The sequence below is a fragment of the Drosophila virilis genome, chromosome 4 (assembly GCF_030788295.1).
Source record: "Drosophila virilis strain 15010-1051.87 chromosome 4, Dvir_AGI_RSII-ME, whole genome shotgun sequence".
NCBI classification, from domain to species: Eukaryota; Metazoa; Arthropoda; class Insecta; order Diptera; family Drosophilidae; genus Drosophila; species Drosophila virilis.
The window spans coordinates 12,241,894-12,267,573 of NC_091546.1; the positions used below are offsets into that span (position 1 = coordinate 12,241,894).

The 25,680-nt window shown below is 40.9% G+C and overlaps 5 protein-coding genes across 10 annotated transcripts in view; 1 reads left to right on the forward strand and 4 right to left on the reverse strand.

Annotated features, from left to right (window-relative positions):
• Positions 1 to 25,680, forward strand: part of Plc21C (Phospholipase C at 21C) — an 86,931-nt gene that overhangs the window by 44,320 nt on the left and 16,931 nt on the right. For all 5 annotated transcript variants that reach the window (XM_015173279.3, XM_015173278.3, XM_015173281.3 and 2 more), the window contains 5 exons: positions 2,038 to 2,184; positions 22,246 to 22,383; positions 24,620 to 24,753; positions 25,191 to 25,376; positions 25,443 to 25,640. In XM_015173279.3, the coding sequence (XP_015028765.2) occupies positions 2,038 to 2,184; positions 22,246 to 22,383; positions 24,620 to 24,753; positions 25,191 to 25,376; positions 25,443 to 25,640 (803 nt within the window). The remainder of the gene's footprint in view (positions 1 to 2,037; positions 2,185 to 22,245; positions 22,384 to 24,619; positions 24,754 to 25,190; positions 25,377 to 25,442; positions 25,641 to 25,680) is intronic.
• LOC6628858 (uncharacterized) lies at positions 1,939 to 6,145 on the reverse strand. Its single transcript, XM_002052041.4, has 2 exons — positions 5,167 to 6,145; positions 1,939 to 2,249 (listed from the first exon to the last, which is right to left on the reverse strand). Exons 1-2 carry the CDS (start codon positions 6,143 to 6,145, stop codon positions 2,218 to 2,220), a joined length of 1,011 nt encoding a protein of 336 aa, XP_002052077.2. The 3' UTR covers positions 1,939 to 2,217.
• Positions 6,157 to 8,674, reverse strand: LOC6628835 (uncharacterized). The gene has a single exon (XM_015172864.3). It carries the CDS (start codon positions 8,532 to 8,534, stop codon positions 6,429 to 6,431), a length of 2,106 nt encoding a protein of 701 aa, XP_015028350.2. The 5' UTR covers positions 8,535 to 8,674; the 3' UTR covers positions 6,157 to 6,428.
• On the reverse strand, positions 9,215 to 13,078 carry LOC6628834 (uncharacterized). 2 transcript variants are annotated; one of them, XM_015172863.3, is made up of 2 exons: positions 11,471 to 13,078; positions 11,176 to 11,412 (listed from the first exon to the last, which is right to left on the reverse strand). In XM_015172863.3, the coding sequence occupies exons 1-2, from the start codon at positions 12,969 to 12,971 to the stop codon at positions 11,327 to 11,329; spliced, it is 1,587 nt and encodes a 528-aa protein (XP_015028349.1). In that variant the 5' UTR covers positions 12,972 to 13,078; the 3' UTR covers positions 11,176 to 11,326. The 2 variants fall into 2 exon arrangements, with proteins under 2 accessions (XP_002052075.2, XP_015028349.1); XM_002052039.4 differs by having other exon boundaries at positions 9,215 to 13,078.
• On the reverse strand, positions 15,987 to 18,518 carry LOC6628833 (sterile alpha motif domain-containing protein 15). The gene has a single exon (XM_002052038.4). It carries the CDS (start codon positions 18,443 to 18,445, stop codon positions 16,166 to 16,168), a length of 2,280 nt encoding a protein of 759 aa, XP_002052074.2. The 5' UTR covers positions 18,446 to 18,518; the 3' UTR covers positions 15,987 to 16,165.

Consider the following 25,680-nt stretch of genomic DNA (forward strand, 5'->3'; position numbering starts at 1 on the left):
GGCCGTGGAAGATAGCGTGGAACGCCGTCCCCGCCCCGTCCCCAAAGTGAAATTGTAGCCATTTTTGCCACCTTGTGAGTTCATTAAACCGACCTCAACAAAGGATAATGAACTCCGAGCTGCTGCAAATTAAACTTGCTCATTACGACTATTTCAATGCTCATCAATTTCCGACCAAAATACCACTTACTCTCTAATGCTAATGGTCATATTTCAGGCTTCGTTTGGCAGGTCAAAATGGCTTGATTCCAATTTCAGACAATGCCCAGACACAAGAGATAATACTGTGAACAAGAGAATAGTATTTATGAATATTACTTTTGCAGATTTATTTCCTCTTCTGGATACTTTTAAGAGTCTGCTTAGAAATCAAGGAATTTATTAAGCGTGGAACTCAATTTTCCTTCAAAAATTTCTTTTTTCTATATATAGCAAACTTTCGAGATACCCCGCAGCAAAGAAATTGGTTTAAACCATGGATCAATATTTCTTTCGGCTTTTAGCCCTTAAGAAGTAATCATCATAAAAAGTTTGGCTTAAAATTGATTTAACGTTGGGTATTTACTCTTAAATTCTATTTTGTAAAGTTTCTGTTGTATTTCATATGAATATATACGCATCACTTAGGCTCATGTATTTTCATAATAAAAATTTCTCAGTTTATGTTTTAAATCGTAAAATTTTATAGATGGCATAAAAAATTAGTCATTATTTTTGCCCAAAAGCAAATAGCTTCAACAATTTCCATTTAATTTCTTAGTGCTTACTCTGTTCACAGTCTGAAATAGAAAACATTTGTTTTGTAGTCAACAATTTTAACAAGAAGCTTACTGCTTGATCCCTTAAGTGTCCAAAATATTCCAGACACGCCTGCTGCGCCCACTACTCCCCTCTACAGTTTTAAAGTCTTTGCACGTGATTGCCCCAAATTTCAGTTGCATTAGCAATTGTCCATGTCTTGCTGCTGCTCCCGTAAACAGAGTGGCAACTTTTCCTAGATTTGTTTTAAATTAAATGGTCCGTGCAAAATTGAGATTTTGCTCCTGTTAAATTAAATAAAGATTATTTTAGCCAAATTTTAACTTGAATGTTTTTTTTAAATTATGATTTAATTTGGGCTACTTTAAATCCTTCCCTACTATGTGAAAAATGAGGGCCAAATTATGTTTGGGCAGCATGAAAATCTTTTGTTCGGCGTCCGATCGGTCTTAAGCTCATTTGAAAAGTTATTTGGGAAACTTATTTGAGACCCTTGTACTCTTTTTGTAAAATTCATCATCACGGGTGGAAAACTGTTGGAATAGTAATGTCTTAAATTTGAAGAAAAAGCACGTTTCGCGCAATGTATATTTATATATATATGTAAAGAATTCATATCTGTATAATTTGCATCGGCAATAAGTATTTCGTTTCTTACGCGCCATTTAACGCATCTGAAAGTAGGAAGATTCCGAGAAAATTTAAGACAGCTTCCTCAGTTCCTCAGTTGCCTGAAAGATCTTCAAAATTCACGAACGTCTCGTAGCGTCTGTTTTGCATATAATATATTAAAAACAAAGCAAAAAAAAAAAAAAGAAAATAAATTAAATAAAAAATAAAATATTTCATTTTTGGCTCGCGATGTTTTATCCGAACGCATCTGTTTGCCATTGCCAGGCTGCCAGCTGCGGCCAACATGAGAAAATTTCGCATTCTTTTCTTTTGGTTTTTATGAATGAATGCTCAAATATTTATGACAAGCAGCAGACGTGTCGGAGTGCTGCGGGTGGTTGGACGGGGGCACAGTGCACATCATTTTACAGGCCCATTTAATTTGACTTAAATAATAAGCAGAGATGACTTTTTCTTTTTGGCCATTTTGTGGGCGATTGGAAAACGAAATTCGGTGTAATAAATTCATTAGTCTCGACGAGTTGAACGAACCGCAGTCAACAGAGATTTGGGCGCAAATGGAATTTCATTTTTATTACTACAAAAAAACCTCATACACAGATCTTGCACTAAGACATTTGTTTTTTCATCGATTTTCCATTGCAGGATTCGGGCAGTGGTACGCCGGTGACGATGCGTGTGGATGCCAAAGGATTTTTTCTATATTGGGTCGATCAAAACAATGAGCTCGACATACTGGATATTGCCACAATACGCGATGTGCGCACCGGACAGTATGCCAAAAAGCCAAAGGTGCGTATGCCAAATATTTGTTTCTTCATCTTTTTAATTCACCAAGTTCCCGACGCAATTGCATCCTGCAATAAAATAAATAAACATATAGTTACAGCAGCATTATAATTGATTAAAATTGTGTGAAAGTGTGAATAATAGAAGGAATGATTTTAGCTCAACATTTTAAGACAAAGACTTAGCGATCCAGAACGCCCTACTTTACGATTCTCAAGAATTTAAACCAAATAAAATCAATTTTTTTTTAATGTAAATTATTTCAAATGGTATTCAAAACGATAAGGGTATCGCATATTTGGCTTTCCCAATAAGAGTTGCTTTGTGCTGTATTTCGCTTTATTTTTGTTTGTTAGTAAACATAGTTTTGGCAACATATGTATTATTCTGGATTCGGGCCTCGGATTGAATGAACATTGTGGCATGTTTGTATACTTGTATGGGATACTGCGACGCAAACATTTGCGAAGCTGTTTCGAATACGAGCTAATAAAAATTGCTTTTTGATTTTTGCCGCCAACAACAATTGAAATCCAATTACAGGCTAGGCAAAGATGATCCACAAAAGTTATATTGTTCAGGTAGGCACGCGTAATCCAGAACTTTGAAAAATCTCTTACACAGAGTTTGTTTAGCCAGCTCACGTGCGTTGTGTCCAGTTTTTCGGCGAAAACCCCCATAACAAATGCGACGCTGTGTGTGCTGCCTTATTGGCATTGTTTTGTGTCGCCATATTTGTTGGTCTACTTCGTGTTGCACTTGCTTCTGTTTTATGTTATTTTGCTTTCTGAACAATGTGTGCTATGGGCGCCATTCGACTTCTTGGTCGATTCACACAATTTTCTTTTCATGGCACAAATGCTCATTGTGTGTACTTAGTGCTTCGCTGTGAGTGTGTGTCTATTTATGTGGGTGCTAGTATGCCAGATATCTATGTATGTGTGACCAAATACATTTATCATTGCAATGACACGGCAACATGCATGTGATCCTGTGCCCCACTCCTGCTATGCCCACTCCCCACAACTTTTTGCAAGGAATTGAGCATAAAAAGCATTTTACGTAACGTTGGCATAAGGAAGCGCCCGAACAGGGACAGACGATTCAACCAGCCGGCAAGCGTATCCTGCCAGCGGCAAATAGGAAACGACAACAACAACAATAAATCTAACAAAAAATCCAACAAAGCCTCGTTGCCCACAAAAAGCAAAAAAAAAAACATTTGACTTTTTGCTTTGACTTTTCACGACTTGCTGAGCGCCCTTCCAAAACAAAACAAAACATTAAAAAAAATCTCTCGACGTTAGGTTTTTAGAGTCCTACGTCCCCTCCTCCTCCCTCGCCCTCTCCACTGAGGACAGCGCGGTGTCCTGTGGCAACTGTTGGAACTGCATATTTGACCTAGGTCAATGGGCCTGGCAGTTGATGGGCTGCGCGTATAGCTCATATATGCCACACCCGCCATTCCCACATTCCCCTCATCCCCTGCCACATACTTGGCCACTCTTAGCGTGCAATGGGCCAAGAGGCAGCGCCAAATGAGTTTCGCTTCGGCCCCGAAATGGACAGCGAAATCGTTGCATTAATTAAATGCAACGAAAGATAGAAAGCCGGAGAGAACGGGGAGAGTGGCATATGCCACGCCCACTTACAGTAGGTAGTAAATATGTGATGATTAACTTGGAATGTTGCAAAAAGTGCTGCATATGTTTGGGTGCATAAAGTCAATTTAAAAGTCTGTAGAGAACCCAACTGAAAGCTAAGCCCCTTGCCAACAACCCTCTCCTCATGTCCACTCAACTGTTTTTCATTAAATGTGTGTGTGTGTGGGAGTGTGTGTATGTGTGTGGGTGTGTGCGCTTGTAGGGCGTTGTCTTTTTTTACTTTTTATTTTTTTTTTTTTGGCTCACGTTGATTAAAAATGTTCTTTGCCCAAGAGTTTTTTGATTTGCTCGTAAAATCTGTAACTCACTGAAAGGGATATTCGCAGTATATAAATTTCTGATTGATTGTCTTATTTTATAATGTTAGCTCTTGATAAATAATACCAGTTACAACTGGATCGTAACTTCCATAAGATATAAAATCGTTTGATATTTGTTCAAATATATAAAAGTACATTTTGATTTATAAGGAACATAAAAATATTTTCGGACATACCTCAAATAAATATAAATAAAGATTGATTAGTTGCCATATAGGGGCTCCCTTTTTTGAATTTACTTTAATATAGATTAGCTCGTTATATTTTTTTAAGAAACGAAAACATTCGCAAGAGTATTTAGTTTGCGGCTCAGCCAAATTAATTTTTAACTTATAATTTTGCTGCTGTTGCATTGAAACGAAATGGAATGCGATTTTATTTAAATTTGCTGAAGCGTGGAACGCCGGCAATGAAGGGGACGCCAAGGGCAGACGAAAAGATATGCCTCGAAGTCGCTTAAAGAGGATTGTGCCCTTAAATGAATTATGCAATGTGCTCGGGAAATATCGGAAGGGTAATAAAAATGAGCGAGAAGCCGACAAAAGGTAGCTTGGGCTTGTGCTTAGCCTGAAGCCTTACCTATTAAAGCTTGCTTGGGACTCTCATCTTTATTAATTAATTTATGCTGTTTTCTTCCCAGCGTCTATTGACATTTTCCCTTTGGTGTCCTTTTCGCAGATTACAAGGTAAACAGACTAAATACAGCATCAAACCAAATTTAATATGCCCTAGATATTTTATGACTAAAGTAACGGTGATTTTTATATTTCCCACAAATGTTATATAAGAAATAAAAATCTGAAGACATAGGGATTACAATGTTGCCCTGTGATTCCATTACTGGACATAGACTAGCTTTCTCTCCGCCTTTCTCTCTTTTACTTTCCATATATCCCCTTTTCTCTAGTCTTGTCTCATTATATGTGAAACCTTATTTACACTATCCCTTACATTTCTTACAAATGTCTTGCCGCAACCTTAATTTGTTCAACGAAACTTACCACAAGGTCCAAATAATTTATCTTCGCCGCAACCCTGAATGACCCTGCGATCCGAGGGGCGCCTGCAGCATTTTCCATATACTTCGCAGGCGGGAATTTCGTATTGGTTCTTCTCGAAGCAGGAGACCAGCTGCGAGTAAAGTTCGTCAAAGTTTTTCGGCTCGGGGTCTTTTTCATCCTCCATCTCGGCCAGCTCCATCTCAAATGCCACTTCATACGGCAGGGGATCTTGCTTGTACTTCAACCATTCGTAGGCCGTGCATTTATTCTCTGCAATACCACATTGCAATTCGCAGTACTTGTGCTTTCGTCTAAGTCCATGCTTGGGTTTTTTAGCCGGCTTTTCCATGTCGAGTGCCCGTTGTAGGGGAATGAATGGCTCATCTTCGGTGAAGGGATTCTCTGGGTCAGCTGGCTCGGAACAGTAAAGCACAGTGTTCGCACTGCTTGCATTTGTCTTTCTCATTACAGTAGGCATGCTATTGATGGTACACTTCAGCACGCTACGATTGAGCACATAGGCTCCTTTCGGTTTGGGTTGTTTCTCGGGTTTCTTAGGAGTCTTCTTTGACTTCTTGCACTTTGGCTCTACACCGTTGACCTTATCAAGGCATTTGGTAAGAGCCTGATTAAAAATGATTGCATCTGGCTGATAGATATCTGAGGCCAAGCCATAACAGCTGAGCGTGTGCTTGTTTGGGGTGTGCTTCCACATCTCTAGGATACTATCTTCCTTCTCCGAGCGAAAAGGCCGCTCGCAGCCAATATACTGGACAGCGTCAGCTAACCATATCTTCGTCTGCTCATTGCTACACCTGGACACTGGCGGCCTGATACTTGGATATGTTTCTCTATTCACAAATCGGGCTGATTTGCAGTTCTGCATACGCAACACATCGTAGGGCGTAAGCCGGCTGTAGTCTAACCCCTCTTCATTCTGCTCCAATTCCTCGGAAGAATGTTCTTGCTGGTTGGACATCTTTGCTCAGATTCTATTGTAGATGATGAAACCTAGTGCTGAATCCAAAAACGTTTGAGGTTTTTTTTTTCTATTGCATTACTCAAATTTTACTTGTTGTCATTTCAAAACATTTTATATTATAAGCTTTAAGATGTCACAATTGTAGACCCATGTCGAAAAATAGTAGTCATGTAGGCATTGCATAAGGAATTTTATTCAAAATTACCAAATCCTAGCATGTCAAGTTGCTTTTATCAAAAAGAAGTCTTATAAAATACATTTTTAATGTAAAATAACGTTGTCAACAATTGTAAAATGTACTAAAAGATCCTGTATGCCAAATATTTTGCTTGGTCCTTTGCATCGTTATAAAGTCGCACATTTGTTGGCGTATACGATTACTGAGAATCTCCAGCTTGTCGAGAACATCACGATCCATATTTCCGTACCTGGGACCGATCAACCTCTGCAGCTTTTGCAATGCTGTCAAACGATCAAGAAACTCACTCCACTTGCGGTTATAGCAAAAGCTATTGTCACATGCTATAGGAGCGCACTTGTGCTGAGGGGCACGATATTCAGGCCCGCAGAACTCCATTTGCTGGCGAAGGCTATGATAGTATTCCCAGCGCTCACGTTGCTTTGCTTCATCTTTCATTTGGCGGATGAGCGGGGAATCTGGCTCACTCTCTCGACGATCCATAAACTTGCAAACTTCACAAGTGCAATCCTTAATCGGTACATTAATGTCATTTTCTGAACGGGCGATTAGTCTTTTGGCTTTCCTGCCCTTTTTACGCTTTAAGCGCATTCTCGTTCCCGGACGATCTTCTTTCGTTTGCAAAGACACTCGGGAGAGTTCTGGACCGCTTGGTTTATCAACCGAAATAGAAGGAATAGTTCCACTGCCAGACTGGGAATTATTACGAGGGAGCTCGAATTTTTTTTTTATAGGAGCGCCATTTTTTTTTCTTTCAGCTTTGTTTTGACCTGATTTTTTAGACGATTTTCTCGGCTGTTTAAAAGCTTTAGTTATAGATGGCTTAGTCCCTTTAACTGGACCATCTCCTGCTCCACTATTTGCACCATCTCCAGCTCCACCATTTGCACCATCTCCTGGTCCTCCACCTGCACCATCTCCTGCTGCTCCACCTGCACCATCTCCTCCTCCACCTGCACCTGCACCATCTCCTCCTCCACCTGCACCATCTCCTGCTCCCCCACCTGCACCGCCAGTGCCATCACCCGCTCCGATTTCAGCTGTCTTAGTAGAACGATGACCTGCAACTCGACCAGCTCTACCGTCACCGGATGCACCAGCGCCATCGTTCTCATCCTGAACCACTGAAGATTTCTGGCAGCACTTGTAAGCTTCAGAAATAGGATCTGTGTAGGTATTCTTTTCAAAGCATGTGACTAGTTGCGAGTACAGCTGATCGTAATTCTTCGGCTCTGCTTCGATTTCCTTCTCCAACTGCTCCATCTCCCTTTGGTACGCCAGTTCATAAGGACTTGGATCACGTTTCCGTTCGAATTCTGTGCATTGGTTTGCGGTAATATCGTCTTGGCAATGCCTGCGTCTGCGTCTTAACTCACACTTTGTCTTCGCGGATGGTCGTTCAATGTCAAGGACGGCGTTGACACTGATCTTCGGCTCACTTTGAAACAACGGCTGGTTGTCACCAATTGACCGGGTGCAATGCCCCCAGCCGAGTGCATCACTAAGCGTTTCATGCTCAGGGATTATTTTATTTATTTTAGACTTAAGCATCTGACGATTTAGTACAAATGTTCCTTCAGGTTCCTTCGCTTGCTCGTTACTTTTAGGTGTAAGTTGCGTAGTTTTGGTCTTGGACTGTTCCTTGGCCAGCTGGGGGTTAACCTTATCTAGGCATTTTTTAATCACCTGATTAAAGTCGATAGCTTCCGGCTTGTGAACGTCTAAGCCTATGCCGTAGTAGCCCAACGTATCCTTATTCGGGCTTCGCCTCCAAACCTCCATGATATCATCTTGTTCCATGCCAAATAGCCGCTGACTGTCATTGTCCCCAACAGCCCCATCCAACATCTCTGTCAACTCAGGACCACATGGTGATATTGGACGCCTGATGCTGGGATAATTCTCCCATTGCTGAAAGTTTGCTTCCTTGTATTTGAGCTTTCGAATCATATCTTCGGTGGAGTTCTGACCATCATCGGGGGTCTCGTTTCGACTTTGTTGCATTTTTTGTAATACTCGAGGTTCAACTGGTTCACAGACGGAATCGTTGATCGTGTTAGAAAGCCATTTTGACACTGGCGGTATAATGCTGGGATATAATTCATCCTTACGAAATGCAAATGTCTTGCAGTTTTGAATTTGCCTGACATCGTAGGGAGTGATGTGGTCCATATGTTGTTTGCGCATTCTGGGGTAACTCAATTTGATAAAAATTAAAAATAGTCCAAGAAATAAAAACGTATAAAATCAGTTAAAAGATTTTCTACAATAAAACGAAAATTTTGAGATATATTCAGGTAAACATGTTTTTAAAAGTGAAATAGAACTGGCAATTGAATTAGTCTGGGGGCCTTACAAATTATTTAAGTAGGCGCTGTTTACCGACTTATCCCCTCGGATCCTTCAATGTTTACACTCTTCACATTTAAATTGGTACAATTTGACAATCTTTGTGTTATAACAACATCTGGGAATGGAAGACTGAATCGATATAAGGCAATTGTTTTCGGCTCGGAGATACCCTGTACCCAGCTATGAAACAAGTGCTTACATGCATATCCTACACTTTCCACAAAAGTTAAAATACCCCTTATAATTTCATAAAAACCGTAAGCTTCTGAAACAGAACGAGCCGAGCCGGCCAATTGGCTGGTGGAGATTGGCAGACGACTAGATAGTCCAAATCTAGCGGAATACGACATTTACCCACTTTCAATGAATTAAAACATAAAAGGATAGTACCCATAACAAAAAGGACGCACGACCGGAACGCTCTGTTTTGTTATAAAAAGCAGACTATCTCTAAATAAAAGTAAGATCCTTAAAATGTAAGGAATCTTGTATGCCTCCTCCACTTCACCAATTGATTAAAAATTCAAAAATACATATATTTATAACAAGACCTAAACTTCATGAGGAACGGGCCAAGTGACCACACCAGTTCTTTACTTGTCCGGTTTGACCTGTTCCCTTATCGCTTTACATCTATAGACACTCAGAGAGGCGCTGGCATATGCGATCCTTAAGCTGTTTGTCGTTAAAAAGATGCTGATTATCCACAAGTAATACTTAGGGCCCCGCGACTTTTACAGATATTGCACGGTAGTCAGGCAAAAATAAAATATTTCACGGGGCAGTTCTTGATCGGCGTAGTATCAGCGTATTTCATTTTTGATCGACACGTATATCAGAAGAGGATCTCAATTTAGCGTCTCCTTTTTGGGATTTATCTCTTAAGCTGAGCTTGAAACTTCAATAATTACACTTCTTATGGCTTGACTTTGTTTTGGAACATTAATTTGTGATGTTATATTGCTCTTGGGCTGTCAGGCTTTGATTCGGAGGGTTACCTTCTTTAAGCATTTTGCGATAACCTGATTAAAGTCGATCGCTTCCGGCTTGTAAATGTCTGAGCTTATGCCGTAATAGCCCAAAGTATCCTTATTTGGAATTTGCCTCCAAACCTCCATGACATCATTTTGCTCCATGTCAAACAACATCAGACGGTCATCCTCCTTGTCCAAACTCTCTGCTGTCAACCCAGAAGCCCACGCAGATTTTGGAAGTATGATGTTAGGATAGGACTGCCATTGCTGAAAGTTGGCTGCCTTGCACTTGAGCGTTCGCATCATATATTTTGTTGGGGGCTTGTCACAATCGAGGGTCCTTTTAAGTTGTTTTATTTTCTCCCCATTTTGACATTGTTGCAATTTTTGTATTATTCGGAGCTTAACGGGTCTACAGCCGGTATGGCTAATCGCATTAGAAAGCCTTTTACCTGTGAGCTCAGAATTATACTGACACACAGGTGGGTGGATGCTACGATAGATATTATCCTTACAAAACGCAAAGGTGTTGCCGTTCTGAATTAGTACAATTTTGCAGGGATTGAGATGGTCTACAGGCCGGCTACGCATTCTGAGGATTCACGTGTTAAAAAAAAAAAAAATAAGTCAAGAAGTATAATCTACAAAATCGGTTAATTTTCTATAAAGCATAATTAAAATTTTGGGGTGTATTCAGCTGAAAATTTTTTGGAAACTGAAATAAAACTGGCAATTAACATAGTCCAGGGAACTTACGAAGCATTTAAGTAGGCGCTGTTCACAGACATTAATCTTCCAGGATCCTTCAATTGAAACTTTCCACACCCTATTGGTTGAATTGTACATTAGTTCTGTACAAAACTTTAAAATCATGGATTGAAGGTACAATTCGTCAAAACGCCGCGATTTGATGAAAAGGTAACAGTGCTTGACTAGAAGATAGCCAGCCACAGCAACCTTGTACTTCTTAACATACAGGTCTCTGATTGATTTACAAGGTTGTTAATGCTAATTATAAAATATGTACAATAAGTGGGATCGGAAACGCTTTACAGGGGTTTTCAAACCCAACAGCGGATGTCAACAGAATAAACTTGCCGCGAATCGAGCGTAAGGTTGAATATCTTTACGGAAGAGATGAGATATTTAAATCGTCTGAAATCTGTAAGTATCTGAAAATTTAAAAATTTTCCTATGCCCCGCATGCCCAATTGAGTAAAGATTAATAACTACATTTACTATTATGAACAAAAACATTAAAATCATATGCAATGCGCCAGCTCTCAACATATCCGGTTTGGCCAGTTCGCTGGTGGATTTGCAGCTACAGACACCCACAGATGCGCTGGCAAATGCGATTCTTGAGACTTATGAGCAGATTGCGCACCATGCAATTCTTGGGGTCAAGTAATTTTTGCAGATGTTGCATAGCATTCAGGCAATCGCAATATTCGCCAAATTTTTGGTTGCTGCAGAAGCTGTCGTCGCACTGAATGGCATCGCACTTGTGCTGCGGAGCTGGATACTTGGGACTAAAAAATTTCATTCGATCTCGAATGCACATGCCCTTATAGTAATCGAGTAGCTCCCGCCGCTTCTGTTCTTTTTTCATTTGTTGAATGAGCGGAGAGTCCGGCACGCGTTGTAGACGTTTCATGAAATGGCACAACTCACAGGGGCACTTCTCGTTCGTCTCAGTTTTAAGGACTTTGCTTTTCCTTTTTGGTTTTTGTTGCTTTCTGCGTGTGTTTTTATCATCTTTATTAAGTGGCTTTTCGTTTGTTATGGATATCTTACTGGGCTTATCTTGAACGTTGAGTATATCTTTCGATAGGCTTTTTTCGGGTTTTGCCTTATTTCTTGATTTCTCAAAATGTTTTTTTCCCTTATCGGATTTGGATTTCTTATCCTTATCCGTGCTACCATCGCGTTTTTTGCGTTGGGCAGCATCACCACCAGCACCTTCACCACCAGCACCTTTACCACTAGCACCTTTACCACCAGCACCTTTGCCACCAGCACCTTCACCATCAACACCTTCACCATCAACACCTTCACCATCTAATCCATCCATATCTTCAGACGAGAACTGGCCCTCCGACTTCGAGCTTCGTGTTTTAGGCTTGCGCGCTTTGGTATGTGGACTTTTTTCAAAGCATGTTACTAAATGTGGATACAACTCCGAGTAATTCCTCGGCTCTACGAATTCTTCCTCGCATTCAGCCTTCAACCTTTCCATCTCCTTCCGGCAAAACTCTTTATAAGACTTGGGATCTTTTCTGTATTCGTATTCCGTGCATGCATTATCGGGAAGGACACATGGCAATTTGCAGAGCAGGTGCTTTCGCCTGAGTCCATGCTTAGGTTTCGGAACCAACTTTTTTATTCCGAAAGCGGCTTGAGGTCTGACGTGTGGCTCCCCTTTAAGGAATGGGTACTTTTCTCCCAGTAAGTGGGGACAATGCAGCCAGGTAAGTGCCTTGCTCGCATCTAGCGCTTCCTGTACAGTAGGCATTCTATCAATTTTTGACTTTAGCAATAAACGATTAAGAACATCTTTTTTAGAGGGTTTCTTCACATTTTCATCATCAGGTGGAATGGTTGTTGCTTTTTTATCCTTGGTAGCTTCCGGCATAACCCTTTTAAGGCATTCCGAAATGAGCTGGTTAAACACAACTGCCTCCGGCTTGTGAATATCTGAGCCTACTCCGTAATAACCCAGTGTGTCCTTATTTGGGCTTTGCTTCCAGACCTCCACAATATCATCGTGTTCCATGTCAAATGGGCGTCCACAGTCACTATCTCTCATAGAATCGGCCATCCACTGAGCAGTCAGTGCAGCACTACAGCGGGATATTGGAGGCCTGATGCTGGGATAAGTCTCCCATTCCTGAACTTTTGCCATCTTGCAGTTTAGCATCCGCATTAAATCATAGGGAGTGAGCTGGCTATAGTCTAGCTTCCTTTGGGAGAGTTCTACTGGGTGGTTAAGGTATCTGCGTGCTGTGCGGGGACCATCAATACTTTCTTGAGTGGACTTAGTAACATCTTGCTTGCCATATGCATTTTTGTTGAGGTTTGTTAAAATTTTCGGATCAAGGGTTCCACAACCAGTTTCATTAACAAACTTAGACAACCACCTATTTGTAGCGTTATTTCCACATGAAGCTACTGGAGGATTAATGCTTGGGTAGATTTCACCCTTCCGAAATGCATAGTCCTTGCAGTTTTGCAATCGTAGGACCCCATAGGTAGTTGGCTGGTCCCTGTTCCTATTTAGTGTGTCTTGTCTTTGCATATTTATATTAACCTTGATTTTATAATAAAATGTCAATACGTAAGATCTATTAAAACATGCTAAAAGCCTTTACTGCCATTAAAAATTTTGATGTATTCGCCTTAAAACTTTTTGTATAATGAACTGTAAGCTTCGATATTTTACCCCAGGAAATAATATTGCAGTAAGGTAGGCTATGCTTTTTTTCTAAAAGCCAATGCGTGTGTCTCTATAATCATTTATTTTCATGTGTGGACCTCAAAATCTGTTACCCTATTCCATCCAAATATGAATGTGTTTAATTTTATAAGATATATATATATTTTTTGGTACAGATACTTACAGAACACAACAGAACCTAAAGCTGCTACATTTAGCGCATATTTCACACCTTTGTAGCTACAGGTGTGTACCATGGCGATGCGTTGTGATTCTTGATTTTTTGCTTTTTCTCCTTTTAAGTCCATGAAACTATTAAAACTGGGTTGAACAAGCATCTCCTAAAGTATATATATTCTTGATCAGCATCAACAGTCGAGTGCATCTAGTTATGTGCGACCGTCCGTACGTAGTACGAGCTTGTTTCAAATAAAAATCGATATTTAAATCAGGTTTTTAGCAAATCTCATTAACTATCAACAAAGGGTTTTTGAATAGTGTTGATTTATTTTATTTATTTATATTTATTTATTTATCCATCTACTTTCTCCCATTAATTTATCATGGGCATAGCCGTAGCATACCTACCAAAAAAAATTTGTACAAGATTTAGTTACACACATCTGCTACATTACATATTATAAGACAAAGCAGAAGTTTCTATCCAAACATCAGAAACATGTTTATTTTTTGAATCACAATAAAGGGTTTACTACCTACAAACATACAATTATATTTCGTGAATAGCCCCAAATTCATTTGATTTGGCTTTCTTTTTAAACAATGATTACTAAAGACAGTCACAAAAACGTCTACATATACGACTCCTCAGATCCTCTAAATTGAATATCAGCTCATTCTTCACAATACGCTGTTCGGGCCCAAGCATTTTTTGCAGCTTCTGCATGGCCTCCAAGCACTCACAGTACTCCCCTAATTTGGGGTTTCGGCAGAAGATATCGTCGCACACAATGCCATCGCACTTGTGCTGGGGCGCGAGATACTCGGGCTTCTGCCAGTTGAGATATTTGTGATGGCACATCCGTTTGTAGTAATCTTGCAGCTGGCGTCGTTTCTCTTCCTGCTTCATTTGACGAATGAGTGGGGTGTCCGGCTCATCTTGTCGACGTTGCATAAACTTGCAAATATCACAGGGACAATCTTTTACCACCTCAAGCTTACTAATTTTTTTGCTACTACCCTTCCGTTTATATTTTTTTTTTTTAGTTTTGGTATGGGTTAGCTTAAGAGTTTTTTCTAGTTCTGTTTTCTCACGTTCTCTTTCATTTCTAATCCGCTCGCGCAAAATTGATGAGTCTGTTCGATTATGTAATTTCCAATTGTTTTCACCATCACGCATTGAATCTCCGTCAGGTTCTCTTAAATCCCCCCTATGTAAATGTTCCTTTATTCCCTTCTTACCCGGTCCACCCTTGCGTCCCCTACTTTTTCTTTTACTACCCCGTTCACCCTTACCTTTACCTTTCTTTCTTCCTTTACCTTCCGTGTCACCTGGTTTTCTAACGTCGCCTTCACCAGCTGTTTTCCCAATATCGGAACCTTCATCTCCAGCATCTCCATCTCCATGTCCACGTCCTCGAGAACCTCCACCACGAGAACCACCATCAAGATCTTGGCCATATTCCGACATTCCCTTACAGCACCTCTTGTAAAACTCAGAGATAGGATCAGGTTGAGTGTTTTGCTCAAAGCAGGTCAAAAGTTCCGAATATAGTTCGTCGTAGTTTCTCGGCTCGATTATTTTTTCCTCTTCCACCTGTGCCATCTCCATCTCAAGGGCCACTTCATATGGCTTAGGATCTTCATTATATTTCTTCCATTCGTAATCTGTGCACTTATTCTCTGGAATATTACATTGAAATTCACAGTACATATGCTTGCGCCTGAGACCGTGTTTGGGCTTCGAAGCAGGTTGTTCCATGTCAAGGGCGCTTGTAGGAGGTATCTTGGTTTGGCTTTCAATAAACGGGTACCCGGGCTTAGTTGGCCTGTGACAGTGCAGCCAAGAGCCTACATCCCTTGGATATAGCTTTTGTTGCACAACGGGCATTTGAGTAATTTTCGAACTCAACAACTGACGATTCAAAACCAAGGCTCCCGAAACATTTGTTTCATGTTTTTGTGGTCTGACCGGAATATGCGTATTTTTTTGTATCTTAACTGCAGCCCCTTCCGGTTTGACCTTATCAAGACATTTCAAAATTGCCTGGTTAAAAACAACTGCTTCTGGCGTCTGAATGTCGGCACCTATGCCGTAGTAGGTCAGTGTGTCCTTATACGGGATTTGTTTCCAGACCTCTACGATATCATCTATCTCCATATTAACAGGCCGCTCACAGCAGTTTTTTTCAGCTGCTTCTGATAACCATTGACTTGTAAGCTCAGAACCACACAGAGATATTGGCGGCAAGATGGAAGGATAATTTTCATCCTCACAGTAGCTAAAGGTCTTGCAGTTCCGAATCCTAATCAAATCATATGGCGTCAAGTGAGAGGAGTCAACTATTCTTTGGGATTGTTTCCCTTCCTTTTTCAATATTCTAGTATTCATAATATCATAAAACTGGTCGCCTTATAAAATCTGAAATTTTAAAAACCAATATTTTGCAAATAGTACATTACTTAAATTTTGGGTTGATTCGATTCAAACCATTTTACACATGATACTGAAAGGTTACAAAAGTAAAAGTCTAGGCAAATATATTATCTACAAGCATTGAGCCCCTAGCCTACTAAATATGAGAAATTATTATCCTTAGCAATAGGCCCAAATTCCTACCTATCATTATAATACTACTATATCTTCTGAAACAAAGTAGTAGTACATACTGAGTACTTAGACAACTCATCTGTGGGTGTTTTGGCAAAAGAAGAACAACATACTGATTTACTCAATGGGATCGAAACATATTAGGCACACTTTCAAGTTAACACCGAGAAAATATCCAAGTTACACCAGTTCGCAATTCTGCTAGACACCCACTTCTTAGACAGACACAAATTGACTTTGTATATTCTTCCATTGAGAATGATCTCTAAAGGCAGTCACAAAAACGCCTACATATACGACGCCTCAGATCCTCTACATTGAATATCAGCTCATTCTTTACAATGCAATGTTTGGGTCCAAGCATTTTTTGCAGCTTCTGCATGGCATCCAAGCACTCGCAGTACTCCCCTAATTTTGGGTTCCGACAGAAGAAATTGTCGCACACAATACCATCGCACTTGTGTTGAGGAGCGTGGTACTCGGGCTTCCGCCACTTGAGATATTCGCGATGGCACATCCGTTTGTAGTAATCCCGAAGCTGCCGGCGCTTCTCTTCCTGCTTCAGTTGACGAATTAGTGGGGTGTCCGACTCCTTCTGTCGCCGTTTCATGAATTCACAAATTTCACAGGGACAGTCATTGACCGGATCACACGGGTCTGTTACAGGTGGAACTCGTTTGGGTTTTTGAGGTTTTTTTGGATGTCTTTTGGGTGGTTTTTTCTTTCCTTCAGTTGGTTTTTCAGGCCTCATCGGCTGCTTAGGCAGTTCAGGCCTAGTGCTTGGAACGGGAGTTGGTGGCTGCTGATCTTCAGGTACAATTTCAGGCTGTTCTGTTGGGGGAGGCTCTACTTCAGGTGTTTTTTTGCCCGGTTTGTCTGGCTTCTGTGGAAACTTGCCTTCTTTAGCGGGTTTCTTTTCTTCAGGGGGGTAGTCTGCTTCCGAGGTGCCACTAGGCGCAGGTTTTTCCTTAACTGGCTTTTGAGGTTTTTCCTTAACTGGCTTTTCAGGTTTTTCCTTTTCGGGTTTTTCCTCTTTTTCTTTCACTGGTTTGACTGGTTTTTCTTTGATCGGTTTTTCTTTGACTGGTTTTTCTGGAGGCTCTGGCTGCTTTCCATCGCCAGTTTCAGTACCCACCAACGAGGGAGGTTTGGGTATTTTTGGCTTATGCCCCACTGGTTTTTCAGGAGCACCATCTGGGACTTGGGGAGGGCGACGGTGAATACCTTTTTCAGGAACACGCGAGCCTCCATGACTAGGAACCTCCGGAGCATGTTTTGCGGGAGGCATACAGCACTTTTCATAATAATCACACAGTGGGTCCTTGTCCTCAGTTTCAAAGCAGGTCACTAGGTGTGAGTATAGCTCATCGTAGTTTCTAGGCTCAGGCTCCCCTTTCTCCATCTCTTCAATCTCCTTCTCAAAGGCCGCTTCAATCGGCTTGGGATCTTGCTTGTATTTTCTCCATTCATAGTCCGTGCATTTATTCTCCGGAATATGACATTGTAATTCGCAATATTTGTGCTTGCGCCTAAGCCCGTGCTTGGGCTTTGGAACTGGTCGGTCCATATCGAGGGCACTTGTGAGAGCAACTTTGGGTTGGCTTTCGAGAAACGGATGCTCAGTTTCTGTCGGTTTGGGGCAGTGCAATAAGGTGAATGCCTCGCTTGGATCCAGTTTTTTTTGTACTGTGGGCATATTGGTCACCTTTGCCTGCAGCAACTGACGATTGAGCAAAAATTTCCCACAGGGCCATGAGGTATATGGCATGATCTGCGGTTTTGTGGCCTCGGGCTTGCGCGATGCAGGCTTCACTGCAGTTGCCTTTTCGAGAGATCTTGCGATCACCCTATTGAACATTAATGCCTCCGGTTGGGGATGGGCCGACGCCACGCCGTAATAGCTCAGCGTCTGCTTATTTGGGCTTTCTCTCCAGACGTCCATGACATCGTCCTGCTCCATATCAAAGTATCGTCCGCAGCCAGCGTCCTCAACCACATCGGCTAACCACTCAGCTGTCTGCGTAGTACTGCACTGGGATATTGGCGGCTTGATGCTGGGATAAGTCTCGCACTTGAGAATCTTGAACGTCTTGCAGTTCTGCATTCGCATGAAATCGTAGGGAGTCACTTTGCTCCAGTCAAGCATATTGTTGATACCCCTTTCGGGGGTATTTTGTGTTTGCTGTCTTCGCTGATTGTTCATTTTGCATAGATGAAACATATTTTTGCCTGTCCCAGTTAAAACATTTTTCGACACGAGTTCCGCGTTTTCAATGGTTGAACTTTTATATTTTCTATTCAACAATTGAGTATCCACGCATCCACAGCCGTTAGCATCCATCGTTTTTGAAAACCAAGCAATCGTCTTGCTGGGATTACACTGGGATACTGGCGGCCTGATGCTTGGATACATTTCACTCTTTCGAAACTTATAGCCTTTGCAGTTTTGCATTCGCATTACATCGTAGGGAGTTAACTGGGCCAAATTCGGTATCTTCTGGGTGGGCTCTTCTTGCGAAAGAGGTGCTGATTGCTGCCTACGCATTTTGTTGCGATGCACTTTGATGGACTTTGAATAAAATAATTTTTTTTTTTTAATTTCTCTGTTCAAAAATTTTGTAACATTTTTCTACACGACTAGCAAAATCTCAAAACGAAATGAAATCATGACGAAATATATCGAAATATTGGATATTTATATATATACATATATATATACATTTGTCCTATTTCGTTAAAACCATTAGTAAATTAGTAATGAAATGCGGCATTGGAACCGTCGTAAATTTATAAGAGTCGGGCCTGAGCAACCCTTTCCATGCATAGTTAGCTAAAGAGGGCTCTTAACATTTAAATACCGAGCCAGCGTCATAGAATTTGCCGGTACCAGTACAGATACAGGCGTCAGCTGAGTAGAACCTACCCAAATAAAACTTTGAGAGGAACGTGTGAAGCAATTAAGATAATCACCATAGTCATTTCCGCTTTGCGCTTCCTGCAGTGCCCGTGAAATCTCCTGGCAAGGACGAAAATCCTCCAGCTGTACCTGTGTCGCACTCTCTCCCTCTCTTTCTTTGTCTGTCTCCTTGGCTGGCTGTTACATTATTCAGGACGACAAATTGGCTCGATTTAGTTTTTAGTTAAAAGCAAATTATGACGCTCTAACGGCGGCGCATTCAGGACCCGCGAAAAGCACTCGTGGGGTTACGGGCAGGAGGTGGCAGTTTTCATTGCCTTTTTATGGCCCAACGCCAAGCGTGCGGCCACCAGGCTGATGTTAAAGTGAATGACGCTTTAATTGCCACAGCCTGCCACGTGATAGCCGTTGAGCAGCTGCCCGTCAAGCACCCCCTTGTGGTGTGTCAATCAGCTTACTGCAAAAGTCAAAAAGTGCCCTTGGCTCAATGGACGCATGACCGTAGGATCAAGGGTTAAGAACGTACTTGGACGGCAAAAGCTCATTATTGGCTCCATTTTGCATTCATGCTGCTTTCACCTGTTCTGTTATTCTGTTGGCCTTTGATTGGGCTACAGCCGAACCGATTGTAATCGCTTTTGACAGCAGCCAAAGCCCGTTATGCAGTGTCGAGTTATTGATGCCATCTTATAGAGAATTCAATCCAATTGCTGGCTGGGCCGCCTAAGGTCAAGGTTGAGTTCAATCCGTAACCCGTCTCTGCTCAGCTAACAGCTATTTCACCAAAAATGGATCTTTATGATCTACGAATTTCCTAGAAGCGTTTATTTTTACTAGTAATTAATTTGTTATTAGGATATTCACAAACCAAGATACTAACCCTAACTTTGCAAGTCTACTTTTACCTACTATACCCGAGTGTGGGTCTGTTTTTAAAAATATCGTTATCTAATGGTTGAAATTTTAAAAAGTTGATGTATTAATCATAAAGAGACGCTGGTCTGTATATAGAGTTTCTTATTGTTTATAAAGTCAACAAATTGAAACGATATAAAATTAAATTGCGCCACACAAAACCCTATTTACGCAATGTCCAGATTCATCATTTGCTAAAATAGAAAATAACCGCTGTTCCATAAGTCTTTATAAACCACAATTCTTTTACTCCGTTCCCATTTTATGCATTATTCAATAAGACAAACAGGATGATTCAGATTCAGGTACTCTTTTCCAACTCGGCTATATCAAGAGAAAACCATAGTATGCATGTATGTTTTTGTGAGTCAAATGGTGAGAATTTTGTTGAAGGACATACATTTGTAAAGCGTATTAATGTGTGACGCATATACATATATATTCTAGATCAGCATCAAGAGCGGAGCTGATAGAGCCATTTCCTTTTGTCTGCAAGTGCGAGGTAACAGTTCGAAACATCTTTGATTTATTTTCTTTTCATTTTTTTTTTTTTCTAAAATTTCCAAGTTTCTTTTTATGCTCCGATATTCTTAGCATTAAATTGTCGGAGCTGTTTCAGCTCTTTTCAATCCTTTAATTTAAAGGCTTTCAGTCAGATTTGATATAATTTTGCTTGAACACAGCTTAATATTAATTTGTGTTTGCGCACATATATTTATTTAAATTCCTTGTATATAAACCTTTGAATCACAGCCTGCTGTTTACATGCTTACTATTTGCAGCGGGTTTATATTGAAAATACTTACCTGATATGGTCCAATAAGGAGAGCTCAAATATCTAAATACTCATCATATGCAAACAGCGCACACCACATATTTTCCAGTGGCATTTGTCCGTAGTTATCCAGCAGTTTGTCAAATGTGCTAAGGTCGGCAGCTCTACGGGAGGGCTGACAGGCACATAAGCCCACACACAGAGTCAGTTTGGCTTACTGTAAATATCAAGGCATGACTTGCCCCAAAGTTAATGCCAAATTCATGCTGCTGCCAACACACAGCCCCTAGCTCCTAGCTCCGCCCGTTTCATGTGAGTGTGTTAGTGTGTGTGTCATGCATTTTAAAGGGCGCTGATAATCCTGAAGCTGATTTTGGATTTGTCATTAAACGCCCAGCGGGGCGACAACAATGAAGTCCACGGATAAGACACTGCCACTGCCACAGCAACCGCCGCTCGATCGATGCAACTGCCACTCAGAGCCAGTGCAACAGACGACGGACGGGGACAGCTGCTAAACTGACAACAAAGCCAAAACTAATACCGACGCTTGCCTCGCCAAACAGTCGCTTGTCCTGTCATTCTTTTCCCCGCCTCTTCCTTTTCGCAATCTCTATCTCCATTTCTCCCTATTTCACTTTTGTAGAGCATGTTGCGTGATTATCTGGCTATCGGGCTGATTTACATTTAGCCTAGTTGGGTTAATATACTCTTGCAGAGGGTATTTTAAACTTGTCACATAAAGTGTGACGTTTGAGCTAACTTTTCCACACCCCATTTGCAGCCAGTAGATTTATCGCAATCGGTGAATCACATTTCAAATAATATTCTACCTAGGTATTTGCAAATAAGTTTGTACTCGATTCATTAAAAAACAAAACAGTCTTTCGAGTTGACTTCCCCAAATCAGTGAAACACGTATCCACTTTCCGATGGATTATGCAGAACAAGTGAAATACGTCAAGTCTCGAAGTATTTTTATAGTGATTTTTATAAATGAGTAAGTCTGAATCATAGAAACAAGATTTTTATTGTTAAGAGTAATTAAAATTAGACAAAAAAAATCATGGAAAGTTTGTTTGGTAATTCAATTTGACTAGCACAATTCATAGCGTTAAAATCTAGATCCAGAAAAGCTCTTAACCAAAACATAAACTGGAAAATAAAATAAAATAAGTGTACAAAATCGTATTGATTTAATTATACACATATAATAACTAAACCAAGTAAATTGAAGTTACAAAGGCTTTTTGAACATATTAAATCTCATCAAAGTTAGACTTTGATATTTATTTCGTTATTCAATAGAGCTAAATGATATCAGTGCATACAGTATTCGGCGATTCTCAGCTGTTCTTTCATTATAGTAGTTGTTAGACTTTTCTGGACGCCTTGCTTCTTTTTACTGGGTTGAATTGCTGGGTGTGTCCAGTATGGCGCGTTTCTCGGCAGTTGTGTTCCGCACCTCTCGTAAATCCATTTTGTGATATTTAATTGAATTATGGCGCCTTGGAGTAGTCCAGTTGTCTGGCTGTCTGGTTATCCCATTGCCCTGTTATTTGATTTACGAGCAGCCAAATGAGTTTTGTCGGCACACTCACTGGATTAGGGCTAAGGATATGGCTTCGATTTACGAGAGTGGCCACGAGCCATAAAACTTCATTTTGGGGGCGTGCTTTATGCTTGGTAATTAATAATAATCATTGCCCGTTTGCCTTTGTCTTGCGTCTCCTTGCAGGACGCCAAGCTGCGCCAGATTGTGACGATGGGACCGCAGGACACGCTCGAAGAGAAGACCGTCACCATTTGCCATGGCTCTGATTTTGTCAACATGACATTTGTCAACTTTTGCTGCACACGACGAGATATTGCCCAGGTAAGCTGAAAGAGGTATGCCAGTGGGGAGGTGCCGCTGCTGGTCGTTCATTCTTGGCAATGCTCCAATACCAACAGCTGCTCATTATGGCCAATTGACAACTTGACGACAATTGAAATGCGAGCATTGAAGGGGCATCAAAAGCTATTTGGGACCGAAAAAGTGGGTCACACACACAGACACACACACACCTAGAAAATCATTTGGGAATTGGGAAGTGGGTCGCGCGCGCGAAACTGTTGATATGCAGGCATATTCCGAATTCCAAATTTGTTTGCAATTCGAGACAGTTTCAAAATCTGCTAAGTTTCAAATATTAGTTTACAACGTGAAAAGTATTTGTGCTTAAAATATTTCGCGTGTTTCTATTATTATTAATAATTTTTAGAAGAAAAAGGTAAAATATCATAAAATCGGGTTAATCCTTACAATAAACAATGACGTTTAACATAATTTACCATTTTCTTTTATATTTTGTCAATTGAAACTTTAAATTTTATAAATATTTGTGTAGAGGGGAACTGGGTTGATTCATTAAACTGATTAATGAATACCTTAAAATATGTTTGAGACTAGGTTATTTTCAAAACAAAACAAAAATTCTGCAGCACCATCATCTTAAATTCCTAAACATTTAAAGTATTTAGTATATTTAAAATCAAAACGATTTTTCAGTGTACAAAATTTGGAACAGACCCTTACATAATCCTCAGTCCAAGCGACTTAATCTATCCACTCAGACACACACACACACACACACACACACACATGCGCGCATTGTGCTAGTCATTAGGATACGTTGGGACACACCTGTCGCCAGTTGCTGGGGCTATTTTTAACCGTTTGTCGAATGCGCGTAAAAATATAAGTGACTGTCGAACACATTTTATTGATTTAACATAAGGGCTGGTTTTGCCACGCCTTTTCATTGTCTGACTGGACACAGTCCAAATACGTTTCAGAATCAAAGTCCCATTTTAACCCACAGTGCCCCGCCCCTGGCACAGAGGTGACCTTGCTCTTGCTGGAGCTGCCAGCCTTCTGCTGGTCGGTCAAAATCAATGTTCTATATTTTATCACGGGCTCGTCTATCCGGGGCACAGTCAGAGCCGGACACGGACCCGGACTCGGACGACGTAGCTAGCAGCGCGGCATGTGCGTGCATTCATGTTATTGTTATTATTTTTGGCACGCGTCGCAAGCGCTCCTATAAACAACATCGAATGCCAAAATTTCATAAACTTTTACGGAATTTCGGGGCACACAAATATAATCCGCACAAAATAAATAAACATGCAGCTTTTGGCATAAATGTTGCGGTAACTGGAAGCGGAGGGCAGAGATGGTGTTTTGTTTAATTATTTGAAAAGCGTCTAACAAAGGCAGTGTACATAAATGCGCTTTGTAGACATGTCTGCCAGGAAATGCAATTAGATTCATTCCACACATAAGGCAAACTATCCAACTGTGGAACTGTACAAAACTCAGTTCATACCCAATAGCATGTTAAGCCAAAGCTGAAAACATAGAAACCAATAAAAATAGTAAAAGGAAATTGAGAACATTATTGGCCCGTTTCGATTCGAAAGATCAATCAATTTTCCTAGATATAAAATACAAAATTATCTAAGTGCTTCGAGTTGTTTTAACTTGAATAGTCACAGTCAAAATTGTCGATTTCTGTCCCCTTTCCATGTTGGGTTCTTATTGACATGCGTCAAGTGCAAATTGCATTAGTTGGTTAAAGAACAGATCAAATCAAGCTGAAACAAGCTATTTTTATAATAATAGATAATGAATGATATAATAATTTCGATAAACAATAATAAAGAATATCATAAATTGAATTTTTCTATTCTGAATTGATTTTTAAGAGGAGTCGCTGGTTCAAACCGTGAACTTTGTGTTTGCTTTGAAGCAACGAGCTTTTCGAATGGAAACTCGGAAATTTGTGAATTCGTATAATGCCCATCTTTTATTTATGCCATTTTTCATTTCCATGTACATCCGAATGCTGACCTCTTTCCTAAAATAAATTCAATTTTAAGCGTAAAGCACATTGAGAAACCTTTCATTGGCAATCTTTCACTTCTAACTGACTGAACTCCTTGAACTATTGAGCTCTCTTTTGAGTTTTATTAAATTGAATTGATTTATTTGCTCGACTCATGTTACATTTTCTTACACTACTCTGTATGCTGACCTTAGCCCGCTTGCTTGTATTGTCTTCTTCCAGATCTGGACGGATGGCCTCATCAAGCTGGCCTATAGTCTGTCGCAGCTGAACGGCTCGGCGATTATGTTCCTGCAGAAGGCGCACACAAAGCTCTGTCTGCAGGTGGACAAAAGCGGACGCATCCCAGTGAAAAAGTAATTGCCACAGTAGCATAGCCATGTCTCAAAAACCCAAACCCTAAGCCTCAAACCCTGACCGTGACCCTGATCCCGACAAGGGCCAGGGTTGAGGTTGGGCTTGTGATTGGGGTTCTTGGCTTTTGTGCATTGTGTGTTGAAGTATTTGACAATATTTGTTAAGTGCTGCCTAGAAAATTGAAATTTACGCCAATTTCTTTTCGCATTTTCCTCCTGCACTCGCTCCTCTCGCTCCCCTCGCTCGCTCACTCTCCGTCTCTCCCGCGTAACTACTCAATGTGGCCGAAACGTGGCTCATGCATCACTGACGTCGACAACATCATCAACAACACGAACCGCATTGTCTGGCTGGACAACGAACTCCCTCAACTCGCCTCACTATCCTGGAACGCCGGTGCCATCGTCTGTTATCGTCCTGGTCGTGACCACTTTAGCATCATTAAACTTTTTGCGCAAAATAAAGAGGATCGGAAACGTGTCGAGAAGGCGCTGGACGTGACCGGCTTGCCATCGGGAAAGGTCGATAGCATATCGGTGTCGAAATTTCAATTTGAGGACTTTTATAATTTGTACAAATATCTGACGCAGCGTTCCGAGGTGGAACGTCTCTTCGACAGCATGTGAGTACATTAAGCTAATCACTTGAATGTAGATTGGCAGCTAATCCCTGCTTCTATTTATTACAGCGTGGGTAACTCAAAGCGCAAATGCATGTCCATAGCACAGCTGGTGGAGTTTCTCAACAAGACGCAACGCGATCCACGCCTCAACGAGATACTCTATCCGTATGCGAACAATGCACGCGCCAAGGAGCTCATACAGCAATACGAGCCCAACAAGTTCAACGCACAAAAGGGCCAGCTTAGTTTGGATGGCTTTTTGAGGTAAGACCCAACCTATCGCAAAACCCTTAAATGAGGCACC